This window comes from Glandiceps talaboti, chromosome 22 (genome assembly GCF_964340395.1).
Source record: "Glandiceps talaboti chromosome 22, keGlaTala1.1, whole genome shotgun sequence".
NCBI lineage: Eukaryota > Metazoa > Hemichordata > Enteropneusta > Spengelidae > Glandiceps > Glandiceps talaboti.
Genome location: NC_135570.1, coordinates 5,595,508 through 5,606,163, shown reverse-complemented (window position 1 = coordinate 5,606,163; position 10,656 = coordinate 5,595,508). Strand labels below are relative to the sequence as shown.

Sequence of the window (10,656 nt, the reverse complement as noted above, 5' to 3'; positions counted from 1 at the left end):
ACAACTAATGTTCCCATGTTTTAAAAAAAATGTAAGCAACAGTGAAGTACATACTCAGGATATGATTCGCCATACGAAATCAATATGGCTGGTATGTCTGCATAAAATCATTTCATTTCATCAGTGAATGCAACTTTTAGTGAAGTACCCGTGTCATTTTTTCAACCCATTTAATTGAGAAACTTCACCTACATTATTGTCTACTTTCAACCACCACAAAACCATATAAGCAGAAATGTATACTGGTAAAATTTATTATTTGACATCGTGTGAGTCGACCAAAAATTTGAAGCTAGGTCATAGGTCAAAGGAAACAATAGTTCATCTAGTTGTAAATAGACAGCTTTTTGAGGCTTCCTCGTGTCCTGACAAAAATGCAATGTTATGTTCCAATTAGCTGACTCATCCTTGTCAACAAAAATGCCCAAATCTCTAGCATTACAAGAAAAAAATTTGATTCTAATGCACCACCATTTTAGTATTTCGTGGGACAACCAGTTTCAGATACAACCAAAAAGTCATTTGGCTGGCCTTTTGCATACGTTGGGTATCTTGAATACACCCATATATTAATATGTATAAGAGAACTTTATGATGTGATAAAATTAGTGTGACTATTTGTTGCATTTGTACTTTTGTATGTAGTGTTTTGTGCCATAATTTCATTAGTGAACACAGCAAGAACTACTTCCCAAATACATCGTAATTATACTCATGTGTCATGTGGTCCATCATCCCAGTCCATCATCCACAGGTAGGACAAATTCAGTTTATTAAACATACAACTGACGGCGCCTGGGACCCTATTTTGCGTATGACTGACTGTATGTTTGGAGGTGGAGAACTTGTGATGACTCACTGGCAAGTAATCACCAAAATATAAACATTCCCTATATCTGGGTTTTTCACATGCAAATGCCGCATATTTGAATAATCCTGCATGACACACAATCTAAGCAGCTGTTTGCAGGGGAATTTGTCTCATTTGGAAAGTTTTTTTCATTCTATGACACAAACAGACTGATTTTCAACTAATTTGTGTATCAAGTTACCATCCTACAACATTCACAAACAATTTGTACATGATACATGACCTGTGTGTTTCTCGGAGCACAGAAAAAATGATGAAAACAAGACCCAGAAGCTAGTGCTCTGTACAGCAGTTTGAATTTCCCGCATTTGCATAGATTAGCCATAATCCTATTTATATAGGGCAGTTCTGTGTTTAAGTACAAGATACCAGATCAAACTAAACATCAATCATAAGTATGTCTCTCAATGATGTTACAACACTGGTAATTCAGCCTTCAGTTTACTAAGATAGACGCAAACTAAATCTATCGTTCTTCAATGTGGTAGATTACACATATGGGTGATAGTGGTTCCCCTGTTGTACAATTCTAATCACTCTGTGATCAAGATAGTATAAACATTGGAAGTACTAAAACACTACACTGCAAGTTCAGCAAACTCTTGTCAATAAAACTCTACCATGCCTGAGATTATAATTAAACCAACATCCATTCAATAGCTTGTATCACTGTTGTATCAACATGTTGCGACAATAGTTTAGTTTGTGTCTATCTTTAGTAAACTGAAGCCTTGATTACCAGAGTAGTACTGTGTTATATGTTGCAGATTAAAAAAGCTAAAGAACTTTTTTATATAAATACATAAATGAAAGTTGATATAACATAGCATTAATATGAATTCAGTTTCCCAAATTACACCTTAATATTTTGGCAGTTTTTATACCGGTACTATTTACCATATTTCATAGATGAGTATTCATTTTACATTTCCTTATTAAGGCTAAAAAAAATTGTTTCTGGTCAGTGAGTGTATCACTTAAATACCCTCCCGTCTGTCTTTTTTCTTTGTATATGTCCAGCCCATGTAGTCTGCAGATTCGGGGAAACACTAAAATAACCCTCCCTACTTCAGTGAAGACAACTGCAGAGCATCATAAACAAGCAAATGACATCTGCCCTGACATACACCCTTCTCTAAAGTACTAAATAAAAAGAACAGTACCTGTCATAAATAGTAGATTGAGTGACAGGTTTGTTGAGAATTATAAAAAAAATATTGTCATTGCACCACTTTACACAAAATGTCCTGACCAGAAACAATTCTTTTTTTTTTTGGCCTAAAATATCATTTCTATCATTATACTGTCATTACTGTCCACTTCTTTATTCACCAAAAAACTCACCAATAACATATTATTTATCATAGTGTAGAAAAATTAGATATCATTTAGTTTGTAGTTTCCTGGTACTGATAGTATGTTGTAAGATTGCAACAGTGTTTTCCAAACAAAACGACACAAACACACCACCATATAATATCTCAAAGTCTTCCTACTTGTATAAAACAAGTTCTCTGTGTCCTAAATCATTACATTCCCTTTGTTGCATTATTCCGTTGATAAGTTAAATCATTAGTTGACAGTTTGAAAAGTACTGTAAATTCACTCATATTGAATTTCTTCGTGTACATATTTTATAAAAACAGCTACAATACATATACATATACATTAGCTTCAGATGAACTTGCCTCGCACCACACTGCCACCAAAGTGCTTTATTCTAAACACTGCCTTCCATATAAAAGAAAACACTTTTCACATTTATTTTCTTTAATATTGTGACTAAAAATTAAGTTAGTAATATGTATATTTTCTTTCTTTGTAAATGTTCTTTTTTTATTTTTGAATGTATATAATAAATTTTGAAAATACCTGTCTGTGATGAACTACATGCTTATGGGTCTCTGTAACCATGGATACAAAATGTCTGTAACCATGGATACAAAATGTCCATCACAGCTCCTTAATAGCCTTCTCTGCAATATTGAGAAAATAGAATATTTTGTGCGAGACATACACTAGAATTGAAAACAAATTGAAATACAATATTTGATATCTATGTAATAGGGTATGAAAATATTTCACTTGCAATGTCCAATCATTTTTCTATCAGAGGGGGTAATATTTATTTGCTCTCAACTCTCCCATTTTATTTTTATCATCAGTAACAAAGACTTTTTCACATGCTAATTTTGACAAGTAGTTATGTACTCTCTATTTTTTCAAATTACTTTGCATTGCCAAGCAATAAAAAAATATTTTCATTTTTTCCATAAGAAAAAATTGTGTTTTATTTCAGTGTGACTAAAGCAGATACTACACTACAGAAAGTCTTACTTGCAATAGCTACCAATGCAGTGTTCGGCAGATTGTTGGCAAAATTCGAGTAAAGTGCTAATGCACACATATATATTTTCTATATAATTAATATCCTTTAAATATGTAGGGTTTAAAGTAATGTATATCATCACACGACCCATGTGGCACAGTGGTTAAGGTTCTTGACTTCAAACCCTTAGCCTGTAAAGTTTCAGGTTCAATTCCTGTTATGGTATAGACATTTTTTTTCATTCACTTGGTGATTGTAAAAGATAAAAGTGATAAACACACATGTGTAAAATGGGGGGGACCCGACAGAGTAGTGGGTAAGATTGTGGACTGGCAAGACAGAGTCCTGAGTTCAATTCCTAGACTGGCAAGTCCTGAGTTCAATTCCTAGACTGGCAAGTCTGAGTCCTGAGTCCTGAGTCCTGAGTAGGAGTAGGAGTAGGAGTAGGAGTAGGAGTAGGAGTTGGAGTAGGAGTAGGAGTTGGAGTAGGAGTTGGAGTAGGAGTTGGAGTAGGAGTAGGAGTAGGAGTTGGAGTTGGAGTAGGAGTTGGAGTAAGAATAGGAATAGGATTGGAGTTGAAAAAAAGAATTGCAAATAATTCTTTATTAGAACATTTTTTTATTGACTATAAATTTCAGTGTTAAATAAATGTAAGTGTTAAGAACTTTTTTTTGCTACACAACAAATGATTCTTTATTAGAACATTTATTTATTAAGTATAATTTTGAAACAATTTCAAAATAAATGACACAAATTAACTTTCATAGTAGCTGTAACCAATTATAATGTACCACTCCAAATAAAGACTACTATAATTCTTACTAGACTTTGTTCAATATATTCCAAGTACAAATATAAATGTCAACCCTATTTTCTAAGAGTAATTTCATAACAGTAATCAATACAACTGTACTAAAGGCAGAAATATCCTTGACTGCATTAAGTTGTTATGATGAGATATATAGAATAATTTAATTAGTCACCATTTGGGTAAAATGAGGAACCTTCAGTGATATCCCAGTTTCACCTTGGAATGGAGTAGTACATTCTGACTGGTTAAAGCTACTATGAAAGTCACTGCTTTACAATTTGATAAGCATGAGAACAACATTGTGTACTGTGAAGAAGCTGTACTTAATTCCTGTTTTACCCTGGTCCCTGGAGACTAAGTGAGGATGTTGTAAGAAGATGCAGGGAGAGCTAAAATTTACATACAAAGACATAGTGCACTGTACAATATCTTACCCACAACTCTCTCTGATTGGTATGCTTGGAGGTTCCTTATTTAATAACTTCTTCAGTAATCCATACTTTTCAACATTTTAAGCATAGTTATTAAGTTTAATTAATATGTAGCAAAAGAACGCTTAGGAATCAAAAATAAAGTTCTACATTTTGTATAAAAATGTACTAACAACTAAATTAAGCATGTGCTGTGAATAAAACACTTTCCAATGTCAAAGTGTCAATAACTTGGGTAGTCAGTGTGTATGATGAGTTTTAGTGTGTAAATTTCTTTTGTTATACGTATTCAAATAAATCTATACCTTTGGCAAAGTCATAACAGGTGCATATATTTTCCTTAGTTTCGTTGCAAATATTCTGTATGTCTTTCAAGAAAATCTGCTGACAAATTCCTAAAATTGCTACTCCTTCAGCAATAAATCATTGATACCAGAACCAATGAAAATGTGTATTCAGAAACTCATCATTGGCAATTCTACGCTTGCCAAATGGAAAAAATGTTTTTACAAAACCCTATACACTGGTGAGATTTGTCTGACTTCAAGGAGATGAAGTCCAACACTACAAATCAGAGAGAGTTGTGGGTAAAATGTTGTACAGTGTAGTGTCCTGGTAAAGTTACACCTCTCACTGTTAGTCTAGTAAACAAAAGAACACAATACAATCATCATTGGGGGCGCACTTCAAAATTCACTACATATGTTTCGGAGGGTAACACTTTGGTGAAAGATCAAAATATTTTTGACAGTAGATAAATAAATGTTATTCATCCTACATAACCATTTCGTAGCATTTTTAGAATGCTAAGTTTGACAACATTATTGTGAATGGCATTGTAAAATAACTGACTGAAATACATCCTGTTGTCTACTTGTTGCATGCTTAAGACTAACTGAATCATGTCTCCATGTGACGTCTAGTTCTCACCTGATATTCATGTACTGTATTGCTCATTTAAGCACTTCTGAACAATTTGTTCACAGTTTCATGCACAGCCAAACACTCAGCAGCCATGATGAAGAATTGTAGCTTTCACTTTGCCAAATCTGGGGCATACTCCTCTCAATCTACATACAATAAAGTACTTTTCAAGTCTGTGTGTCAAAAGATCGAAATTTCAGATTGGCTCGTTCCTTTCGCTGATGATCCCTGGGAAGCCAATGTGAGTCTGAATCCTTTATCAATGTCAGCATCGTCTTCACCCTGTACAAAATAATAAACAAATGAAAGGTTTAGTATTTTGCACTAAAGTAATTTTTTTCAAGCTAAAAGATGAATAGTGAAACACCATCGCCCATTTGTCTCACCTATTTTCAAAATTTCCAGCTGAGGAAAGCAAAATTCTACGTGCATAATTTATGAAAAATGAAAACAAAATAGTGGTGACTTTGAACATTTGATTTTGAGCAATGAAGAACCAATGACTTTGTCATGATGTAGGAAGACCACGGTATAAATTCCATATTTTTTGTTTGAATGTCTTCAACTTGGCTTGTGCAAAGTATAATATGCAGACACTGAATACAATCGACATGAATTTTGACTACATTGGCATGATGTAGGAAGACCACGGTATAAATTCCATATTTTTTGTGTGAATGTCTTCAACTTGGCTTGTGCAAAGTATAATATGCAGACACTGAATACAAAATTGGCATGATGTAGGAAGACCTGGTATAAATTCCATATTTTTTTGTGTGAATGTCTTCAACTTAGCTTGTGCGAAGTATAATATGCAGACACTGAATACAATCGACATGAATTTTGACTACATTGGCATGATGTAGGAAGACCACGGTATACTATAAATTCCATATTTTGTGTGTGAATGTCTTCAACTTGGCTTGTGCAAAATATAATATGCAGACACTGAATATAAAATCAACATGAATCTTTTGACTAGTTTGACATCACTGGGAGATTATTAAAGACGTTTTATTAGAATTTAATAATCAAATTTTATATAGCCAAAAATTTAATAAAACTAATTTTTTATTTTATCACTGGTGCAGTGGTTTTAAAGCCCATTATACCATGCACATGCCATTTAGAACAAAAAATATGAAATACTAGTATGCACTCTGGTCATTCTCCGTCACAACAACACATGTCTAGCTGTCGAAACGTTCAAAACTGCTATTACTTTCCCCAATTTTTTTTGGACATGTTATGATCAAAATCTGCAGATAGCTCTTTGACAGGTGTGAATGTTTACATTTGGTGGCCCCCATAAGTTGGAGATTACACAACAACACCTTTACATATATGTACAGATATACCAGATGTCTATTGGCAACAGAAGGTGAGATTCTTTTGATTTGATTTCCACAACACTGTGCCTACAGTTGCCTGTGAAGGGATGATAAGGTAGCTCTCATAGATCATGGATGTATTAGTGAGATGTAGTTTACAGGATTTTTCTAAGGTTTTTGAGGTTGGGCATTATGTTACATATATCAGCACCATATTTACATATACCAGACGTCGCATGGCAACAGTAGGTGATTCATTTGATTTGATTGCCACAGTGTGCCTACAGTTGTAAGGGGAATTATGATAAGGACACCCCAGCAACGTATTGGACAGTCTAGATGTGAACTCAATCTGATGTCGTGTACACTTCGCGATTTTCTTTTGACTGTTACTTTTACTGTCATTTGATTAAAAGATTTGATGTGCACTATGACTTACCAATTTGTTGAAATTCATTCCACCTTCAGGAGCTTTAGGACTTGTTTCTCTCTTAGTGTTTCTCGGCTGCTCACTTTTGGCTGGCCATGTAGGGAAATCAGACTCATTCATTGGTAGAGGTGAGTCTTTGAAATATTCATGTTCTAATGCTGTGTCTGCAGTGATACGTCTCGTACCAGGGTTGTATGGTAAAGACCTAGAAAAAAATGTTTTTAAATTTAGTTTTGCTTTTCACTCTGTGTATCTTGGTTCTCCCTTGAAGAAACGTAATCAATTTTTATGGAGGAAGTATACCCCACTTTGCCTGAGATGATTGGTTGCATCAAATCATTGGCAAAACATGAAAAACAATGACAGATTATGGCGGCCATCTTGGATTTTCAAATGTCCAATCAGAACCATTAAAAATACCGCCAATGGCGTAGTAGCACAACTGTACAGTTTTTAAAAATGCTAACATGCGAACAATAAGTGTTCATTTGGTGAATGACTATCCAGTTGCCTATCCAACCATGTTGCTATCTTTACGATATATGCTATCATTTGGCTGTTGCTATGGATGTGGTCTTGTTGCTAGGCATATTTACATACATTTTTTGAATGTTTATTCAATTGTCTATTAATCTCCATTGTTATCTTCACAATATATGTGATCATTTGGCTGTTGCTATGGGCGTGGTTTTGTTGCTAGGCACACTTGCATACATTTTTTGAATGTTTATTCATTTGTCTTCTATTCCTGTTATCTTTGCAATATATGTGATTATTTGGCTGTTGCTATGGGCGTGGTCTTGTTGCTAGGCATATTTACATACATTTTTTGAATGTTTATTCAATTGTCTATTAATCCCCTTTGTTATCTTTGCAATATATGTGATCATTTGGCTGTTGCTATGGGCGTGGTCTTGTTGCTAGGCACATTTGCATACATTTTTTGAATGTTTATTCATTTGTCTTTCTATTCCTGTTGTTATCTTTGTAATATACATGATTATTTGGCTGTTGCTATGGGCGTGGTCTTGTTGCTAGGCAAATTTACATACACTTTTTGAACGTTTATTCAATTGTCTATTAATCCCTGTTCTTATCTTTGTGAAATACACGACCGTTTGGCTGTTGCTATGGGCGTGGTCATGGTTGCTACGGTATTTGCATACATTTTTTGAATGTTTATTCATTTGCCTACCATATGATGTTATTTGACCAAAATATACTGCCATTTGGTTGTTGCTAAGGGCGTGGTCATGGTTGCTAGGGCCAATTTTGTCAAAATGTTTTGAAGAATAACATGCAGAAACATCTCACCAAGTTTCAGACTGGGTGACCAAGTACTTTTTGAGATATAAGTTTTTGACCAAAAATGAACATTTTTACACCTAATTTGCATATCACTCATGGAATCATGGTATGCTTAATATTTCTTTGTCCATACATCCCTAGATACATTCCCATTAAATTTCAGCCCAATCTGCTCAGTAGTTTTGGAATTATAGATTTTTAACCAAAAAGAGACATTTTTAGCCCTAATTTGCATATCACTGATGGAATCATCCCGTCATGGACAAATCTTACTTTACATCCCCTTAAGAATGTTCCCACCAAATTTCGCACCAATCTGCCCAGTAGTTTCTGAGTTTAAGTTTTTTGACCAAAAATCACATTTTTTGACCCAAATCACACATCTGTGATGCGATCATTTTGATTTGAACAATTTCCCAACTAGACACCCAAGGTAATGGACCCACCAAATATCATGGCAATCGGTTCAGCAGTTTTTGAGTTTAAGTTGTTTACACACATACACATACACACACACACACACACACACACACAGACAGACAGACGCCGGGCGATCCCTATAGCACTACTGAACCTCAGTTCAGTTGTGCTAAAAAACATCCATCAGGAATATTCAGGCCATGTTTTATGCTCATATCACACCTGTGAAGACACCATAATTTGAACACAAAATACTGTAATGGGCTTTTGAACATCAGTCATTTTATAACCAGACATGAAAACAAAAGATAAACATAAATGGGTACGTGGGGGCGCTGTTCATTTTATTTTGACCTTAGCAATGGTAATAGTTACCAGTCATTTTTGAGTTTTTGATTCTTACTGTTTGCAAAGTCCAAGTTGTCCACGTTGACAGTATTATATGTAGTTATAGGCAGCCCTCAGATATGCAACCTATGGTCACTTTAAAAAATACAACCTTTTCCTATAAACTCGCATAACTAAATTGTTTCAATGAACTGTTACATCTAAAGAAGAACTCAGGTCTGCACTCTGAATGTTACCCAACACAATCAGACAGTCCACAGTCCCTACTGGCAAGCCCTCAGGTATGTAACCTTCACTGACTTATGTAATTTAGCACATGTATCAACAATAGTTTTACATTGAGTATATTTGAATTTGCCTATAGCCGGATTTCCATACTAGTATATAGAATGAATCTCCTTCTTACCTTTGTACCTAGCAGTAGTTCAGGAGCTCTATACCATAGTGTCACTACTATAGGCGTGTACTGTTTGAGAGGGGTACCATACTCCCTAGAATGAAGAAAAGAATTTGGGGAATTATACCATTGCCAGTAAATATCAAAAAGAAATCGGGGAAAGAAATAGCAATTTTTAGTGTTTTGACTCATATTTCAAACACAGCAGAACTGATGACAGCCATTGTCGTGACATAGATGTGCATTGTCATGATGGAGAATGACAAGAGTAAATATTCCATATTTTTTATTGAACTTCATTCATGCATGGTATAGTGGTACATAAAAGCGTCTTCCATGATGGATGCCATGATAACTTTGACAAAGGCCTATATCGACACAACTGCCCTCAACTCCTTAGACATGCGTTGTCGTGGCATATTAATATAGATGTGCGTTGTCATGACGTAGAATGACCAGAGTAAATAATAATATTCCATATTTTTTATTGCACCTTGCCCGCGCAAGGTATAATGAACCAAAAAAACATCACATCTTCCATGATGGATGCTATAATTTGGCACGGACCTATATCGACACAATGGCCCTCAACTCCATAACTTCCAATGTATTTACTCTCATATCATTCCTGTTCACTTACCCAATGTGAATGGTTGTTTCATAGTTTCAAGTCATGTTCTACATAGTCCATAGTATATAAATCTTATCCATGTTACTACCGATGTATCTCCTGTTGAGGAAGTAGAAATATGAATTAATAACCTGGGGTGAAAATTGTTGAATCCTGTGTTTCCCAAATGTAGGTATTTGTTTATTGTACAAACACACTCAAAGACAAACATGCGTACATACATGATAATACTTACAAACACACACACACACACACACACACACACACACACACACACACATACATACATACATACATACATACATACATACATACATAGAAAATTACCTTAATTAATTGAGAATCAAGTTAACTACATGTATACTTATTCAATAATCTCAGAAAGAATATCCTACCAACACACTATCCCATGTTCACTGACCCCA

General features: G+C 34.7%; 1 protein-coding gene across 1 annotated transcript; it reads right to left on the bottom strand.

Moving 5' to 3' along the window:
• Nucleotides 1–5,074: 5,074 nt before the first annotated feature.
• Nucleotides 5,075–9,695, bottom strand: LOC144451908 (cyclin-dependent kinase 11B-like). The gene is made up of 3 exons (XM_078142810.1): nt 9,610–9,695; nt 7,137–7,332; nt 5,075–5,648 (listed from the first exon to the last, which is right to left on the bottom strand). Exons 2-3 carry the CDS (start codon nt 7,245–7,247, stop codon nt 5,547–5,549), a joined length of 213 nt encoding a protein of 70 aa, XP_077998936.1. The 5' UTR covers nt 7,248–7,332; nt 9,610–9,695; the 3' UTR covers nt 5,075–5,546.
• Nucleotides 9,696–10,656: the final 961 nt, after the last annotated feature.